Here is a 20,500-nt window from a genome sequence, read left to right on the forward strand (position 1 = left end):
CTTTTCATTATCAACATGGATATTAAAATCGCCAACAATTAAGACTTTATCTGCGGCCAGTACTAACTCAGTTAGAAAATCAGCAAATTCTTTAATGAAATCTGTGCTGTGTCCTGGTGGCCTGTATACAGTAGCCAGTACAAACATGACAGAAGATTTATCACTAGCACATGATTCTGTAGATAATGTTATATGCAGCACCAAAACTTCAAATGAGTTATATTTAAAGCCTGCCCTCTGAGAAGTACTAAGAATATTGTTATAAATTGTAGCAACACCTCCCCTCTACCTTTTAAACGTGGCTCATTTTTATAGAAATAATTTTGGGGGTAGATTCATTTAGAGTAATATAATCATCTGGTTTTAGCCAGGTTTCTGTCAAACAAAGCAAATCTAGCTTCTGATCATTGATCAAATCATATACATAAAGTGCTTTTGTGGAAAGTGATCTAATATTTAGCGAGCCAAGTTTTATCGTTTGCTTATTTGAATTATAGGTAGTTTTAATTTGTTGGACATTAATTAAATTATTGCTTTTGATTAGGTTTGGACGTTCTCTGCATATTCTAATTCGGGAACAGACACAGTCTCTATAGTGTGATGACAATATGCAACTATGTTACAGCCGCAATATTTAAAAATTTAATTCCAAACAATGTGTAAAGTAAATTAACAAAAGGTTGATTTTAATAGTTTATTGACATCAACATAATCTTAGAACACTTTGTAACGTATCTGCAGTATCCCAAAAGGCCAAAAGATATTTGAGAAGAAGCATGCGATCAAATGCAGAGAAAGCAAAGCAAAGAAGGTCTCATGGGAAATCAGCCCAAAGGAATTCACACCTGGCAGTGTTTGTGTATCCGTGTGCTCGTGTGTGCATTCAGAACCTGTGTTCTGTGGAACAATGAGTGCTAGTGAACGGCATGTTCCCAAAGTAAGGCGGCAGGACAAGACAAGAGCGAAGGAAGCTAACACAAGGGCTAGCCCTGCCCTAGGGGGAAACCTCTGGGAAATAGGTTTTTGCGCTTCAGCATTTGTCGATTTTGAGGAATAGCCTTGCGTGATTGTCCCGGCCCTGGTTCGGAGGGGTCAGTCATGGACAGCCTTTGTAGTCGTGGCCGGCGTCACTCATCAGCAGCACTGGTTCCTCGCACTTCACCTTGTCTGCGAAGCTAAAAACAAAAAAGTAAAAAGAGTCGTGAAATGTAGCGCACTGTACTGTATGTGGACACCACAAACCTTCTTCACCATATAAAAAGCTTGCGAAGCGCCGTGTTCGTTCGAAAAGATCTTTCTGTGTAAATGACATGTATAGAACGGGCCGTGAGTTCAGGGCCGTGAGCTCGAGTCTTGACAAATCCAATTAGCGGCTGAAATTGGTGAAGCTTGGTGAGAATTCCTAAACAGACAAATTTCAATATCACCTGAGCAGCGAGCGGTGGGAACAAACCCGTCCGTTCCTCATTTAGAATCATGGCACAGGTGCTTTTCAAGCACAGAAATCCATTTGTATGTTAATAAGCTCTCAAGGAAGTTGAAGCATGCCACACAGAGACGACCGCACATCAAGCTCCCAGCACACAGGCTACCAGAGCCCAGGAAAACCGTAGACAGATTCTGTTAGTGTGTCACACAGTCAGAGATTGGAGAGTCACTGTTAGTCAATAACAGACATTTATTTCCTAGGTAATAGACCAGATCTTCTACCTTTTATCCATTCGTTCTCTCCAGACAACAGAAATTGCTCTCTGATGCTATTACTTGGCAACGGGCAATTTTCTTTTGTTGAAAACATTCTTCGTGTGTGTGTGTGTGTGTGTGTGTGTGTGTGTGTGTGCGTGTGTCACACATGCCAGTGTTGAGTGAACTGGGAAAATGTAGCCTACTGGTATAAACATTTTTCGGACCCGGTCTCTTCAGTTATATATAAATAACTTCCTTTTTAGAAAGGTTTTTACTCAGTACAATATCTTAGCGTCTCATTGTAATAGCTTTTCTCTGAACGGGGAATGTCAAGATATGTTTCACAGAATATTTAAGGGCACGTTTTTAAACAATGAATTACAAAAATAATGTTTTGTCGAAAATACCGTTTTCGTGCAAAATACTCCCTTACATTTGGCACTCGGTCGCTAATTCTGGAGCTTTGTTACGAGTGGCTCTGAATTTCTGAACAGGCAAGCAACTGAAGATGGTGTAAAACAGTCTAACAATACCACTAAAATAGATAGATGACCGAAAAATAAATGAATAAATCAAATGCCATCATTCGCTCACCCTCAAGCTGTCCCAAAACTTAAAATTAAAAGTGATTGACGGCATGCACCGCAAATTTTAGAATGACCCAACAATAAATTGCACAGAATCCTTTTATAGATACTGTATGCATACATTTAAATATATAAATACATTTGCAGAATATCTAAATATTGATAAATCCGAAATTCAGAACAAAGCCGAACCCTACCTCCATCTGCTCAATTTCCTCTCTTCTTTCATTTCATCCAATTTCTTTTCTTTTCCGCCCCTCTCCCTCCTGCTTTCTTCTAGCCGTCACTTCTCAGCGGATGACAGAATAACTGCATTTGGACTAAATTCCAAAAAGCACACTAGGTTTTGAAGTGTAACCAGAAAATGCTATTTTTGTTCTGTTTGGATTCATACGGAAGGGTCGGTGGTCCTCTAAGAAAACAGTTACAGGAAAATGCATAAATCTGCCTTTATTAGCTTCATATAAATTCAAAGCCTGCTACAACTGGACCACTGAGTATATATATGGATATATATATATATATATATATATATATATATATATATATATATATATATATATATATATATATATATATATTTTTTTTTTTTTTTTTTTTTTTTTTTAACCAGAAGGCCTTATGTATAAAATATCTTTCTTCTTTATTGATTGATTGATTTTTTTAGCGACCGTCATATAGTATGATGTATATTATTCCATAATATGAATAATAGTTAAACTAGTAGTAAAATAGACAAGATAGACAAGATTTTAATAAATAACACACTATAAAGTCACAAAAAACGAATGACAGGAACATTTCCTATTAGTACTGCATTCATAAATTATAGTCAAAATACAATTTCAGTCTGATATTTTCTAATAAATCTTTCTAGTAAACACAAACTCGTGAAGACAGTGGTTTAGACACATCAGGGGCATAGGAAGAATCTGAGAAGATCACAATATGACTTTTATTAATAATACAGCTTTAAAAAAATGGAAACGTAATATTAATTTTTAAACAGGAAATCACATGCTGGTGCTTAAGACATTACTTACTTAAATGTATTTATCTGTTTATTTTATCTATATTTTATCTATTTAATAGCGCAAGTATCCTTCACAATAATGCACAGCAGGCTGTTGAGCTCATGTTCATTCACACAAGTGATTGGTTGAAATTAAAAGGTGAGCACCGACCAATCGGATTACAGTTTGCAGGTCTGCTGTGAAGACAAGTGACAAGTGACAAAGGCTGTTTCCAGACTTCCTATGTAGAGTCTCTCAGTATTAAGCGGGAATACACACTTTTCCTCTGTATTTCCAAGAATCTATAGGATTCAAGGCAGGAAACTGGGATGGTCGTGGGAAAAAGTGACTCATTTTAGTTTGTTTTGTTTTTGGATCATTGTCTTATTGGAAGATCCAACTTTGTCCCATTTTAAGATTTTAACAGGGACTGTCGGTTTTGATTTATTTCGGGTTTTTTTCTCTCGCCCCTTTCTGTCGTTATTTATCCAAATCACAATTCATGATACCATCTAGGATCTCCACCTCTACAACATTAAAGATACAGCGGAATATTCATTTATTTATTTTTTACCGCACCTTGTGTGTGCTGCTAAAAAGCTCACCTGACCATAAAACCCAGTCGTCTTTAAAGTTCCATGAGAATCTTGCAAAGCAGTATGCTGGAGATTGTTGTTTTTGGATGATTTTTTTCTTCCCTTAATAACCGACCCAAACCACACGTGACGATCTTCCACTTTTTTTTTTTTGGCACACACCAGCTACTAGTCAGCTACTAGTTTAAATGTGTTAATTAGTTAAAAAATGACACGTGATTGGTTACCATCAACAGCTGAGTTCATGTAAAGAGCATCAATGAACTGCAGTAAGATGAGAAACAGCTTTTATTCATCATTATAAAAGGAGTGCAACCACTCCTCTACCTGCCTATTGCAGATTTAACGAGTAAATAATAAAATCCCAATTAAAATCTTTAAAAATGATATAAGAACCGTTGGAATTTGACAAAAAAAAGAATATACAGCTAAGAAAAAAGGTTTTCTGAAGGTTCCAAAGCAAAAAATATTGCATATTATTGCCCTATATTGCATTGTTTCCTCCGTTTTTGTTTCTTAATAATCATTACTATATTAATAATCACAATGTAGCTTTTTATTTCATATTTTTTGTTATACATATGGACAGATCAAATGCAGAAAAAAGACAATGAAATGTAAAAATTAATTTAGCGTGTTCATTACAAATAAATGGACCAGTAATTTTACAAAAGCGGTTCAATCAAGAGTAGCATGCGATTGCTCTTTTCTTTTATTGTTAGATTAATATTAATAAGACCGACTGTACTGCACAGATTCAATATAATGTTACACATCCCATGTGTTTCCCCAACAGTTTACCAAACCACTGATTATGTTTGCCTGAATACTAAAATACTGTAATTCTGTGTATATTTATCAGGATTTCCGATGAGATTTAGCTAAGCCAGCAGAGAAAATGTGCAAATCTAGATGATTTTATAAGTTTAATTACTATGTGTAGCATTGGAATCACTAGACGAGGGCTTAAAGAACTCAAATCTGACCCACATTTTTCCTTATTTTTCTTTCTCTTTTTTTCAACTTAAGCTCACAATTAGCATTCTGACTCATTCTGCCAGCACAGGCCACATATAAGTTTTCGAATAATGAGAAATCATTATATTTTATAACATTAAATAGAAATAACGTGACATATTTAATGCAGAACCCCATAGAAACCCTGAAAGGAATTCTGGTCAAATTCCCTTTTTTTTAAAAAAATAGCATTCCCTATCTGGCTAAAACACGGATCAAAGTCACCTGTGCTTTTCTCTGAATACTAATTCAACACAATGTGCGCTAGATGTGTGTGAGAGCGCACACCTCCTCCAGCTCCTTCTGCGTCTCCTCTTCCATCCTTCTGATGTCCTCCATGTCGAGCTCCACCCACTGATCAATCCAGCAGAACAGCTGACGGTTGAAGTTGGTGAAGATCCTCTTCTCTTGCTGAGCAAATGGCCACGTCACAAGAGACATGGATCCAGACAGTTCTATTGAATTGTAACTCAATGCAGACACGGTGCATTTACATAAAGAAATGCTCTAATTTCATTTAAGGCAATATTTTGAGTAGATCGAATACGAGTATAATGCACTTAAGCTTCTAATGCGTGAGGACTTTATGGAGAGGTTACCTTGTGAATGAAGCTTTCTATTCTGTTCTGAAGGCCCCACCACTTAAACTTGACCGTCACCAGCTTGTAAGAACACATTCGTGGGCAGTCGGGGTTATTAACCAGCTCTCTCTGTCAGGGGTCAAACACAAATGTATAAAAAAAATCATAAATTTATGTTCAGTTAAGAACCTTTTCATTAAAGTGACGCGTAAGAACATGAGAAACATTTTTTCTCCGAGCTCTTCAATTGTACTACGGTTAACTTATTCAGATCATTTGAAGGTTTGTGATTAAAAACACATACAATCGAAGACATTTTAGGCCCGTAACGAGCCACGAGATAATGGATCTAATTTTTCGATACACATTTCTGAAGACATCTCTTCTTCATAGAATTATGCGGACGCACATGTCTCAGCCAATCACTGTCCTGTCTTTTACGGTCTATCAAAGCGTCTTCATTAGTTCTCAACACTCACACACACTCAACGGTAACACACATTAACACACAGGTTTTACTCAGGTCTCTATAGAAATGGCACTGGACACTGAATTATTATTTAGATTATATTGCTTGAGATTGCATTGTCATTTAGTTTCTCGGGACCAGGGAGAAAAACACAAATTAAAGAAAGAATTCAACTGAAAAAAAAGAAAAATAATTTTGATAGCACATACAACCTTCATGGACATCAGCCCATATTTATATATATGTATGTAAATTCATTTCATTTTGTGTTCTGTGGAACAAAAAAACATCATATGGCAAAGCATATGAAAAAAAGGGGTCCTTACCTTCCAACTCGGGCCCAGTGGTCCTCGGCCAGTCTTGACTGAATGAAAAATAGCCGGATCTTCATCTGCCTTGTAGTCCTGCACATTAACAGATGAAAATAAACATTGGCTTTGTTTGAAACTTAAATACTAAACATCAATGAATGATATTGCATTATCAGCATCAATGAATTAAATAGCCATTTTAATTTTGTACGTAATCCTTTCTTAACCATCAGTTCGGTAAGAATATTATTCGCAAAGCTGCTTCGCTAAAGTTTATTTCCTCTTCAAAACTGCACATTTTACTCCCTTATCAGCAGATTCATTAGGGAATATGTCAAAACCTGCATCATTACGCCCGTATAGACTTACGTTATGCATAATAGAGCCCAAGTCATTAAAAATTATTCAAGGACAGTAAAGTAAGGAGAGGTTAGGAAAAGACAAGGACCAAAAAAAAAAAAACATAGACTTAATAAACCTGAGAGAGTAGAAACCAGGAAAGCTAGTGAGAAAAACAGCTGCTGGTAAAATAAATGTACGAAAAGCATTTAATTTTAACTGGACCTCCAGGGCCTCGCAATTGTAAATAAATCATGATACGCCTCCGGCAAAATAACAACTTCTCAGTTTCTGTACAGTTAGTGAGGCAAACAAGCATTGAGGGTTTGCGTGCACACACACACACACACACACGCGGCACTGTCACACTGAGAACAAACCGACCTGTTTAATACCAAGTGTGCTGTCTGGAGGCCAAAGCGTGATGATACGGTAACAATGCATGGTGTGAATTCATGTAAAGCAGAGGTTTGTTTGTGTGCCAGGCTATATAAGCCCTTAATTACTCGAACCCAGCTCACGGTTCTCAGCACAATGCCTGCAGCCATGCCTGAGGCCAGAGCCTGATAGGGCCCAAAGACACGGACAGCCATACACCAGAGAAAACTGCTTCATTAGACCATAATCCCTCTTTCCCCTCACACAAACACTCCTAACTAACTAATCAATGCTGGAGAGGAGCATTACATTATTAAAGCCCTTTTTTACCCTCTCATCTGTACGCAGATTCTTGAAATCGCTCTTGCTTTCTCTTATACGTCATTAACTCAACTTGATACAATAATTTGTTAGAAGTGTGTGTGTGTGTGTGTGTGTGTGTGTGTGTGTGTTGGGGGTGGGGGTGGGGATAAAGGCCCACCTTGAGAAAAATGTATAATTTTGTGTGAAAATAAATCACAGAAAAAAAATTAAAAATCCAAGTATATATACAACGTATATAGAAATATTTGTGTTTCTATATATACAATATACTATATATTCTATACAAAAATCTATATATTCTATATATACTACAATACTACATTTAGCTTGTTTTGCAAAAAATAGTATTGTTTTTTGTTCAATAAATACTGGCATTAAAATATGTTAATATAAAAATATATTTAAAAATAAAGAAACAATCATTTTTAAATAAGATTCTAAAATGTTTTGTGGGAAATCCAATAATTTGATATATATTTACAGTAGTAACAACACATGGCATTTCATTATATGATATGATTAATACCACGTTTTTAAATATGATGGGTTCATTCTAAACATGGTGATTATATCTAACACGGACACCCAACATAATATTTGATATTTTCCATCTGAATCTAACAATATCATGTTAACGAATGGAAAGGCCAGCCATCTATTAATTCTAATGTTAATCAGGGCGCCTTTAGCTGCAACAACAATACCACACTTATACTACATATATTCATACTACATACTACATATTCAGTCATTATTTAAAAACTTTGGCTTTAATTATAAGTTTAAGTAATTAAATATAAGATTAAGCGAGCACAAAATCAGCTTTGTATAATTTACAGTAGGGATTTAAAATCTGAATTTACAGTTGATCTTAACATGAAGATGTCTGCTTTGGCATCAGACTGCACTGTAACTGGGGTCTTTACAACTTGCAAGGCCCAAGAAGTACAGTGCCACCGCCATCTGCTGGCTTTATGAAACAATACACTGTAGGCAGACGCATTTATCTGGTAATGCATGGAAATATTAGGTTGACAGGGAATAATGGTTGATAGAAAAACAATGTATGCATATTTTATCTAAAACCTTCAAATCTTTCACAATGCAGTAAAAAAGGATCACCAGTGAAGGGTTTTAAAAATATAAAGAGTTCAATATAGACAGACCTGCTCACAAAGAATGATAAACTAATAATACTCACACATATGTAAAATGATGTGACTCACAAATAGCAAAGACGTGTTTAACAATTAAATCATTATTGTAGCCACCATGTATGAAAATGGCACACGGCAATGAAGGCGTGAAAGTCTAAAACATGAAGGGTGTAAAAACAGAAATTATGCGGTTTTCACAAATAGCTAGGATGTTACCAAAATTAGGTTTTGGGGGATTTAACTTACTTCAGGGTATTTGGCACCAAAATGGTTTTACACATACACACAGAGAGAGGTGTTAAACGAAGGCACCATTTCATCCATCAAATATTAATTAACCTATGAACGCTTTCACATCTTTGTCTGCGTTGTAAACTATATATATTTTCTTTTCACAGTGTGACTGACAGACTGGCAAGAAAACTTGAAAAAAAATGGTGGCTATATGTTATATGTATTATTGTAATGTATTTTTCGCAATTTCTGAGTAAAGGTGGGATAAGTAGTATTTTCCCTCCTGCTTGCTAGCAGACTGGTGGAGAGGCTTCTTGTCATGATGAAAATTCATTAACAGAATGTTAAATTAGTGGCTTAAGTTTTAAACACATTTAATTTATGTAGTCGTTTCATGCTATTTGCAAGGTATAAATAAGTTTGAAATAAGTATTTCCCAGTTACTTCAGACAGTGGAGTAGGTGGTCAGAGGGGGACAGTCCTCCTGTGTTCTCCCTTCAAATGGGAAGAGGCACCAAGAGACCCCAGTTTAGGCCCAATCCCATTTATACCCCTTAGCCCTTCCCCTTTCCCCAACCCGTCAATTTTGCACATTCACATGAAGGGGCATTGTTGTCTCATTTCTCTTTTATTAGGAGGGGAAGGGGAAGAGAAGGGGTAGGGGTATTTCAGCATAACCTGGCTACAGCGGCAACATGGTTACTTAATGAAAAGTAATAATTTGTTTCATGTTATATATAATCATGTGTTAATCTGTAGTAGTGGTGTCCCAATCGTTAATGGAATATTTGCACCCCTACCCCTTGACACTCTGTTTCAAGGGACAAGGGGAAGAGATAGGCGGAGGGGTAGGGGTAGGGGTAGGGGTAGGGAAAGGGGTATAAAAAAAGATTTGTTCCATTCTGTTCTGTAGACCCTGTCAAGCTCCTCCATCACCCTTGGCAGCCTGACGCGCTGAAGTGTTTGGCGCTAGACCCTTGCTCAATGAATCCATGAGAGCAGTTGAGGGCTGGGTGCATTATGTAGTGACCTAAGTGGATCTCATTTGTGTATTCTCTATGGTATAGCTTAATGCCTACATTTTTCCTAGCAAACTTCTCTTCCATTCCTTAATAGGGTTACTACCACCTCTAAATCTTCCATATGCACCAATACAGTTATGTTCCTCTTCCTAGTGGAATGAGCATGCTTTCCCAGTGTTATCCAATCTCAATGAGTGAGGTTCAGAGGCAACTGGGTGAGAGCAACATGCTAATGGACAGGTCCAAGTGGGACATCCCTTACCAAAAAGTAGTGTACGTCAAGTTTATTTTATTTTAAGTATACTTAAGTAAAACTAAAAGTGTACTGAATTGACCCACTTAAGTATATAGAAGTTTACTTTTAAGTATACTTTAAATATAACAGTAGTAAACTTTGATTCCCATGATGCCTAGAGGCATGAATAAATTAGTTTATCTGTTTAAGAAAAAAATTATAATTATGCTGAAGATCATCTGATGTAGAACCACAGGGTTATAATAAACATAATTCAGAGTTTAATCTCTGAATGAGTTCAGTGATTCTGATCAAATGATGTAATACCACAAGGGTCACATTTTCACTGGCTTGTTTAACTACAGCAAAGCAGCCAAACAAAACTTATTGTTATAAAGTCAAGAGTCAAGAGCCCAACTAAAGGGCAACAGTCTAAGCAGGGACGCCCTGACTTCCTTCTCCCCAGACACTCCTCCAGCTCTAGGAGGGGAACACCGAGGCGTTCCCAGGCCAGCCGAGAGACTTAGTCCCTCCAGCGTGTCCTAGGTCTTCCCTGGGGCCTCCTCCCGCTGAGACACGCCTGGAACACCTCCATTGGGAGGCGTCCGGGAGGCATCTGGATAGAGATGGAAGATACTGAAACTCCTCCACCTAAGGCAGGAACTGGGGCAAGCCACCCATGTCCGACTGAGAACCATGGCCTCAGACTTAGAGGTACTGATTCTCATCTCAGCTGCAAATTGCCCCAGTGCACACTGTAGGTCCTGGCCAGATGCAGTCAACATGGACAACATCATCTGCAAAAAGCAGAGACGTTATCCTGTGGTCACCAAACCAGACCCTGGCTCCACCTAGAAATCATGTCCATAAAAATAATTAACAGGACCAGTGACAAAGGGCAGCCCTGTCGGAGTCCAACATGCACTGGAAACAAGCCTGACTTACTGCCAGCAATGCAAATAGAGGGACCGGACCGCCCTTAGCAATGGGCCCCTTAACCTGTGTTCCCAAAGCTCCCCCCACTGGACACCACGAAAAAACACGGTCGAATGCCTTCTCCAAATCCACAAAACACATGTGGGCTCGTTAGGCAAACTCCCAGGGGAATTCTCCTCTCCAGTACCCTGGCATAGACTTTCCCGGGTAGGCTAAGGAGTGTGATCCCCCTATTGTTGGGGCACACCCTCCGGTCCCCCTTCTTAAAAAGAGGAACCACCACCCCAGTCAGCCAGTCCAGAGGTCCCTGCCTCCATGCAATGCTCCAGAGTCGTGTCAGCAAAGACAGCCCCACAACATCCAGAGACCTGAGGTACTCGGGGCAGATCTTATCCACCCCTGGTGTTCTGCCACCGAGGAGCTTCTTAGCAACCTCGGTGGCCTCAGCCAGGGTAATGGTCAAGTCCTCCACTGGGTCCCCGGCCTCTGCTCCCTCAGTGGAAGACGAGTTGGCAGGATTGAGGAGATCCCTTAAAGTATTCCTTCAACCACCCGACAATGTCGAGGTTAGCAAATTCCCACCAGCACTGTATACAGTGTTGGCAGGGCACTGCTTCCCCTTTCTGAGCCGTCGGACTGTTTGCCAGAACCTCTTTGAGGCCGTCCGATAGTGCTTTTCTATGGCCTCACCAAATTCCTCCCAGACCCGGGTTTTTGCCTCCACAACCACCTGGACAGCGGTCTGCTTGGCCCACCGGTACCTCAGGAGTCCCACAAGTCAACCAGGCCCGATAGGACTCCTTCTTCAGCTTGACGGCGTCCCTTACTTCTGGTGTCCACCACAGGGTTCAGGGGTTGTCGCCACAACAGGAACCGGAGACTTTATGGCCACAGCTCCGGACGGCTGCGCCAACAATAGCGGTAGAGAACGTAGTCCACTCGTACTCAATGTCTCCAGCCTCCCTCGGGATACGGGTAAAGCTCTGCCCGGAGGCTTGAGTTGAAGATCTCTCTAACAGGGGTCTCTGCCAAACATTCCCAACAGACCCTCACGGTACGTTTGGGCCTGTCGAGTCTGTCCAGCCTCCTCCCCCGCCAACGGATCCAACTAACCACCAGGTGGTGATCAGTTGACAGCTCCACCCCTCTTTTTACCCGAGTGTCATCAAGGCTCTCTCAGCCAAGGAATAGAAGAGGCTAAGGGAAGCATGACACCAAAACATGAACGTAAACTAAAAACCCACTTTACAAATTCACTGTTATTTTCAGGTTATTTAATGATCAATTATGTGGTAGCTGTACAAAAAGGAATATTTATGTTAAATGTAAATTAATCAGTTGTGAGAGTGTATAAGAGAGTGTCAATTAAATGTTACTTACACCAGGAATTACTTGTTCTTTGTCTGCAATATCAATGGGTGTGACCTCCACAGACTTCCATGTAGAACTGTCCAATTTGTGAACCTGTTAGTCGTTATTTATACGATTTATTTATGAATACAACACACACAACTACAAAAATATTCACAATAAATTGTCCAAAATATGCTATTTGTGAGCAGGTACTTAACTGAGTAGTGTTTAATATTGCACTTGAACAGTTTAAAATCACTTATTGTCTAATCTGTAAAGGCTTAAAAAACACATTCAAATGATACACTTTTGTGAATGTAACGATATTCTAGACAGTACAGATAATCTGCTTACTCTAATGTTTAAGTTAAAAATGAAATTTTATCTAATATCATGTACATAAACACTTTCGTAACCTAAACTAAACATATCCACTATAATGGGTGCTCCAACTCACAAGAATTCTTTCTCAAGTATAATAAAATATACTTACATTCTCTAGCGTTCCAAGGTCAGGCTTGTGCCATGTCTCAATCTTGATGAAAAAATCATCCTTCATGTACTCATTCTGGGAGAAGCAAAATCTGATTTTATTTTTTATTTTATTTTCATTTTATTATCTATACAGTAAATGTGAATAAAGTTTAAAGTAATATTTAGGTTAATATCTAAGTAAAAGAGAAAGTCTTAAAAGATCTCTTAAATATATCCCATAAATTCCTAAAAGATTTCTTTAAAATATTTGTATTGATATTTCAATATCAATCTTATTTTTGCAGGTAAATATCAACTGGGTGGGGGGTTAATGATCTTTATCAGTTTTAAAAGTTTGTGCTCAGCAGGATTTCATTTATCTTTATCATGCTAATATCACAATATCGTGACATTGAATACTTGGTCATTATAAAATAAAAGTAATCTGATAAAACTTATTATTATATTCTAAAATCACTACTGCAATCAGTTTCCTACAACATCAAATATTTTGCCAGGCTATGACATTTATACTTGTAAATTCTGTCAAACCATTCCATGGGGTCTTTGAATTTACCTTCCTTACACATCACCAAAAAGTGATCTTTTCATTTGTTAAAACTAATATTTTTTGATATTATCATCAGCGCACTTACCGTTACAACTGTGACAAACATGTATAGCACACAAGAGAAAAAAAAACAGATAATTAGAGCTTACACCAATGAATTACAGTTGATTACATCAATAAAGTAACTCTTCTCATAATAAAGTGCCTATATATTACATTTTATATAGTACATTTTATGTGAATTTATATTGTTAAAACCAATTATTATTTTACACACAAAAATGGCTGTAATTACTTGTCACAGTTCAACACTTTTTTAAACTAAAAACTGCTAACTTGTTACTTTTTCGGCAACAACACTATTTATGGTTTATCCCAAAGACTAGTAAATACAAATTCATTGTCTGCCAGCAAGCGGCACTGTTGGAGAGGGGGATATAGCGCTTTCCCTAGTAATAACACAAGCTACCAGCAAACAGCGTTTATTGTCATGCAGTCTACAGCCTCAGTCATTATTCCCTACATGGGTTTACTAAGCCACCGACAGAGAGGTTCAATACTGAAGACACCTGGTGAGACACTCTTATCAGCTAATTAACTCAAAACACCTGCAAAGGCTTTTAAATGGTCTCTCAGTTTAGTTTTGTAAGCTACACAATCACGGGGAAGACTGCTGACTTGACAGTTGTCCAAAAGATGACCATTGAGACCTTGCACAAGGAAAACAAGACATAAAAGGTCGTCGCAAAAGAAGCTGGCTGTTCACAGAGCTCTGTGTCCAAGTACATTAATAGAGAGGCGAAGAGAAGCAAAAGATGTGGTAGAAAAAAAGTGTACAAGCAATAGGAATAACTGTACCCTGGAGATGATTGTGAAACAAACCCCATTCAAAAATGTTGGGGAGATTCACAAAGAGTGGACTGAAGCTAGAGTCAGTGCTTCAAGAAGCACTACACACAGACGTATGCAAGACATGGGATTCAGCTGCAGCATTTCTTGTGTCAAGCCACTCTTGAACAACAGACAGCGTCAGAAGTGTCTTGACTGGACTGCTGCTGAGTGGTCCAAAGTTATGTTCTCTGATGATAGTAAATTTTGCATTTCCTTTGGAAATCAGGGTCCCAGAGTCGGGAGGAAGAGAGAAGAGGCGCAGAATCCATGTTGCTTGAGGTCCAGTGTAAAGTTTCCACAGTCAGTGATGGTTTGGGGTGCCATGTCATCTGCTGGTGTTGGTCCACTGTGTTCTCTGAGGTCCAAGGTCAATGCAACCATATACCAGGAGGTTTTAAAGAACTTTATGCTTCCTGCTGCTGAACAACTTTATGGAGATGTAGATTTCATTTTCCAACAGGACTTGCACACAGTGCCAAAGCTACCAGTAACTAGTTTAAGGACCATGGAATCCCTGTTCTTAACTAGCCAGCAAACTCGCCTGACCTTAACCCCATAGAAAATCAATGGGGTGTTATGAAGATAAAGATGTAATATGCCAGACCCAACTATGCAGAAGAGCTGAAGGCCACTATCAGAGGAACCTGAGCAGTGCCACAAAGTGATCGACTCCACACCACATTGCTGCAGTAAATCAGGCAAAAGGAGCCCCAGCTAAGGGTTATTGTAGTTAAAAATGTGTATTTGTAGTATGCTGGTTATACAAATATGGCAATCTACCAAAAATATAACTTACACTTACAATAATATTTATTAAAGCATGGGTTATTATCATAAGGACTGGTATAGCCTACTGGAAATCTAGTGTGTGCAATCAGAAATATCCTGCATCCAAAAATATGCATCTCAAGTGGACATAATATAATATGCAAATGGACGTGTACTGGGAAATTCCCATACACCATAAGTTTCACTGAAATTTCCATTGTCCAATTTATCTCAGAAATTAGTCTTATCATGCAGTGCAGCACAGTACAAACCTCACCCATGACTCCCAGCATGCAGTGCAACATAAATAAATGATGCCACTGAAATGTCCACTTATCTTTTCTATTTTTTTCTATGTGCTTGTATTTTTGCTTTTATTGTTCTGTTTGAGGTTTGATCTGTTTATTTATTTTGGTGGGTTGCCACCGTTGCTGAGATTCATACACAGATTCTTGAGGTGTGTGCTTTGTAGCCCTTTAAACTTTACTTTAAATTGTTAGTGATTTTTTTATTCTGTGGGCAACATCCCATGATCTTCACCCCGATCGGGATCCGTTTACTTTCCTTTACTGTGAAAAAATTGTCACTGCGACTGCGACTGTGAAGTAATGAAATTGCGACACCATGCACTATTTAAAACCACTTTCATAGGTTTCACATTATATAGCTCATGTAAATTAGCATTATCTCTTCTAGTCTTAACCACAAATTCGACAGAAATGTAGATTAAACGTAATATTGTGTGTTCCGTGATTGAAATAAAATGCTTTCTGTTGTCTTCTCCGTCTGTTTGTTGTCAGTTTATTTATTGCACTGCGAGTCCTTTCTATTGCGTGAGAACATGCGTGTAGTGTGAGAGCTACATTATTTGTCGTCATGGCAACTTTGCGAATGGTCAGTTGGAGCAGAGTTAATTTCCATAGTAGTATAACAATAATATGCTATAAAAATGAAGAGCTGTAATTTAACGGTAAAGGGCAACTCTGCAGCCAGTAAATTAGTGTACTGCACAATTTTTAGTGTAGTACTACATTTTTACATATGCTGCCGCTAAGATTTGTCAATTAATGTTAACTGGTGATTTTGTGTCAGGATCAAAAAAATGTGAAATTAGTTCGTTTTTGAGCCAATTGAACTTTTACATTGGATTCACGCTGTGAATGAACACCACAGCAATTTAAGCAGCAAACTTTGCAACACCACATTTATGTCACCTCCAAAACCTGGCCATGACTGTACAATTCTCATCAAAAGTGACATTAAAGCACATTTTTAATGTGCATTCTGCACTAGTACATCTAACTATATTTTTTTTAAATCAGTAAGTCTTGAATTATCTGTCAATAAATAATAGTTAATAGAGTTGTGCATATTTTTACTGCGCACATCTCAAGCCAGACGTTGAGATGCATAACCAATAAGATGGTTTCAAAGTTTCACTGACTTGTTCTGCAGTAAGGGAAGGCATTCCAGGCTTTTTCGTGGAACACCAGCGAGCCTTCAGGTGCAATAACCTTTACAAAGCCTGGTACTTTGCTGGGCAACAGAACATACAGAAAGAGAAACTTAAATCATGTGGGATTTTTTGAAATGCTTTAATTTTAATAAAAAAATTTTTATATAAAATACAGAAATTTAAGCCAAGCTTCTCATGCAGTCTGAAAGCACAGTTAATATGCTCACACGTGTCAATCCACATCTGGATATGTATGTACCTTTTGAGATGGTAGATTTTGTGTGTGTATTGTCCTCTCTCGCCATCCTTTTCATAGGGCTCGTTCTTTAAAATCTCTATGCCCTCTCCTCCTCCGGTCTCATTCTTGCTGGCTTCCGCCACAGAGTACAGCTGCCCAACTTGATACTGAAACAAATTAAAACAGCCACCAACTTTTAAGCTACGCTCGGAATGGATGCTACAGCACTTCTTACTGCATATGCATCTACACACTCCTGTTAAAGTCCGCATGAAATCAATCAAACATCGAATACGAATATTGCAGTGTTTCTTATAAACGAATTATCCGCGCAAATCAACCAGATTTCTTTTCTTCCCTGACGATGCATGTCTCTGCACTAAGACAGGGCACCCTGTCGCTCCTGTGAGATCGCAGCGACGGCAAAATGCTGAATATAACCAACACTATAGAGCATTGTATTGTATAAGAGATGACATTTAGAGCAGTGCGCCTCAGGAGCTCAACTTGCTGTTAAGCTTTTGTTGAAACACAGCAGTGGTGTTATGTTTGAGCCCAAATCAGATTACAATAAACCTTAAACCTTCTATATACAGGCAATTTTCACAGGCCTGAATTATGTTGGAGAGTGTATTAAACTGGTATTTTTTAACAGGGCTTCAATATTTCCAATAAGTAATACTGATACAGTGTTGCATTACTACTATTACACAATTTTCCTATTTGATACCATAATGGCTTACATTTTATTTTGATAATCCACTTTAGACATTTTTCTTACTATAAGTAACTTTGTAACTACATGTCAAATACATGTCATAATTCTTATTATTTAGTAACTACATGTTTTCTAACTCTAATTGAAATACTAACTAACTCTACTTGCAAAGTGTCTCATAGTAAGTATGTTTTATGTTGTGGACCCATCAAAATAAAATGTTAGAAGATGTTATGTTGGTTACATATGTAAGCATGTCATTTTTATTTTATTTATTTATTTTTTTGTTATTGTAGCATATTTAAATGTTTGTTTTGTTTTATTTGAAATAATTTGAAGTCATCTTGAGACCTCTTTGGAAGTTCACAGCCACCTGTCTGACATCAATACACTTTATGTGCATTTTGAAAAAGTAAAGATTGTTTTGATTCGTATGCTGTAATGAATTTATGAACGTGACAGCATAGATTTACATTTAGAAAGAAAATAATTCATAAACTCACCTCTTCGACGGTACAGGGCAGAACAATGCGGCTGCAAAACAATGAAACACGCTGAAGTGAGACTTCTAGACAAAACAGACAAAATATCCTTTTGTAGACTAAATATTCTGGCCAATATGCCAGTACGTGTTCTGGGAAAATGACTCTTATGGTCACCCTAAGATTCAAATTAAACTCATGCAAATTAAAACATATTTAAACAAAGCACGGTTTCCATCAAACGTGTCAAAGAGAACAAAAATACTGGGAAACTAGCCCTAAATATTACTTAGAAAAGCAGAGGAAGCCACTGGATATAATAATCTTGCTATAAATATATACTAATATATTAACTTGCACCTCAGAGCCAGCAGACACAGTTGACCTCACAGACACTTTCATTTTGATCACTAAACTCCAGCTTATTGGTCCGTGATTTCAGATCATTGTCAGCAGAGCTTCCACAATGATTTGTGTGTGCATGGTTTCCAGATTGTCAGATTGGTCTCAAGATTGCCAGATTGCTTCAGATTGGTCTGAAGCTCGATTCCTGGAGGGCCGTAGCTCTGCACCGATTAGTTCCAACCAGCTCCAAATCACACCTGCTTGGATGTTACTAGTAATCTTGAAGACCTTGCTTAGCTGGATCAGGTGTGTTTGATTAGGGTTGGAGCAGAACGGTGTAGAGCTGTGGTGGTCTTCCAGCAACTGAGTTTGAGAACACTGGTTTAAAATAAGCAAAACACTGGGTGGAAAAAGTATCTTTTTAACAGCAAAACTCTGAATCGGGGATTACAACTCTCAATATCTGGCAACTCATGAATGCATGAAAGTGTGTAGAGCAGTCAGCAACTGCTGGTTTTTAGGTTTTTAGTTTTTTATAGACCTAACACTTTTTAAATATGGTGGACATCCCTTGGCCAATTTCTCACCCCCTCAAGAAGTATTTAAGTAAATCAGAAAGTCCTGAACATAACTTTTTGAGTAATGCTGGTTGTCCCTGCTTCTCTATAAGCGGTGCTCGAACTAAAGCCATTTATATATACAAAAATACATTTTCTGTCTCGCTGTGATAAGAAGCAACACGGAACGATAGAAGCTAACACAGGGATGTGTGTGCAGCAGAAAACCTCTTGACTTGAAAGGTTTAAAATCACATTGAAAGTGTAGTTTGTTAACAAAGGTGGACTCTTGGTGGCATTTTTGTTTAACATATTAATGTTATTAGGAATGCTAAATCTATTTCAGGGGATGCTTAAGGTCAGGAATTGTCTACTCGTTATAAAATGAACATTTTGATTCCTCAACTCCTTTGTGTACATTTTAATATGACTTTAAACCATTTAAGCACATACCACATGCTCAGCCTTCATTTCAGAAGTGAGGGCGACAAAAATGTAACAAAAAAAAAGAACAACTTGACTTTTGTCTAAATGACATGTCTTTGAATTGGCTAAGGAATTAAATACACTGCTGGACGATAACCAATCATTTGTATTCTATGATTTCAAGATTGGTTCATAAAAATACAAGGCAGAATAGTTTCACAATAGATGTTTTACAATAGATGTTTCATATACTGGCAATACGTTGCCTTGACGTTGGATATTTGCAAATTTAAGGACCGTCTATAAAATAACGTGCCAAATTAGTATACACTTCTCTAATGTCAATAGCATTTACAATCATAAAAACAACTGTTAACTGTTCATCTAGGTGTCAAAAAAAAATAACGCACACACAAATGTGCTCAAATGCAAACCATTTTAAGTTCATCATTTGAGCGAAACGAATGACTTACAAGGATGAAAGGCATCTAGGTGTCAAGTATAAAATACACATTTTACATTTTTGATATTTATTAAAATAAACTGTGAATCACATGCTCAGATGCAAATTCAAGGCTCAATGGCATTTGAACAGAATGACGAACAGTCACAAAACAAACTAAACTCTTCATGTAGGCGAAGTATAACACACACACTTAAAATTTTTGATATTTATTAAAATAATAATGCAAGGTTAGAATCCTCCCGGTATCGGCTGAAGCACAGGGACCCACCAAAAGAAAAAGGTGCCCGTCGAACGCAGGGCTCACGGTTTCTCATTCACAGGTACTTCATTCTTTCGGTGAAAATAAATATATTCAAGTACTGTCCACCTCCGCTCTGATCGAACAAGCCTGATGTGGAGAAGCATGTCCGAGTTAACTCATCGGCGGTGCACTGAAACTGAATCAACGAAACATTTGTAAAGTATAAGAAAGCTGAAACGTAACACTCACTATTCTTTGATGAGCACCATCTCCACCTCCTCGGCTGCGCAGCATTACTAACATCACACGTGTTTATAAAGGAGCTGCCTCTCTGCCTTTCCCTCCCTCTCCCTCCCTTCTTCTTCTTCATCACGTCAAATCTTCTTATGCTCTATTAAAAGTTATAGGGGAAATCGGATAGATAAATGACAGCAGTTGCATTAATTAATTAATTAATGTGTCTGTTTTGAAGGCATTTCTCTTTGAAAGTTTGTTGAACGCAGGGCTCTGAAGAACAAGCTATCTTTTTAAAGAAGATTATTGTGAGCATGAAACAGATATGTCACTGTATTTGTTTTTTCATCATGCAAAAAAAATATTGTACGATAAAATGGTCTATAGGTTGGACA

General features: G+C 37.8%; 1 protein-coding gene across 1 annotated transcript; it reads right to left on the reverse strand.

The window, feature by feature from the left end:
• Positions 1–669: 669 nt before the first annotated feature.
• LOC122345741 (phosphatidylinositol transfer protein beta isoform-like) lies at positions 670–20,140 on the reverse strand. Its single transcript, XM_043240170.1, has 11 exons — positions 20,121–20,140; positions 17,858–17,888; positions 16,658–16,803; positions 16,387–16,478; positions 13,369–13,376; positions 12,732–12,806; positions 12,266–12,349; positions 6,276–6,353; positions 5,499–5,609; positions 5,188–5,310; positions 670–1,175 (listed from the first exon to the last, which is right to left on the reverse strand). The coding sequence occupies exons 1-11, from the start codon at positions 20,138–20,140 to the stop codon at positions 1,128–1,130; spliced, it is 816 nt and encodes a 271-aa protein (XP_043096105.1). The 3' UTR covers positions 670–1,127.
• Positions 20,141–20,500: the final 360 nt, after the last annotated feature.

The sequence above is a fragment of the Puntigrus tetrazona genome, chromosome 5, assembly GCF_018831695.1.
Source record: "Puntigrus tetrazona isolate hp1 chromosome 5, ASM1883169v1, whole genome shotgun sequence".
NCBI lineage: Eukaryota > Metazoa > Chordata > Actinopteri > Cypriniformes > Cyprinidae > Puntigrus > Puntigrus tetrazona.

What these genes read in the sequence shown, in the direction of transcription:
- LOC122345741 (XM_043240170.1), bottom strand. Translation starts at nt 20,140, where the DNA reads ATGGTGCTCATCAAAGAATA. An exon ending in AAAATCTACCATCTCAAAAG is followed by an intron (nt 16,479 to 16,657) that starts GTACATACATAT and finishes TCTGTTGCCCAG; the next exon opens with CAAAGTACCAGGCTTTGTAA. An exon ending in ACCTTGGAACGCTAGAGAAT is followed by an intron (nt 12,350 to 12,731) that starts GTAAGTATATTT and finishes AACGACTAACAG; the next exon opens with GTTCACAAATTGGACAGTTC.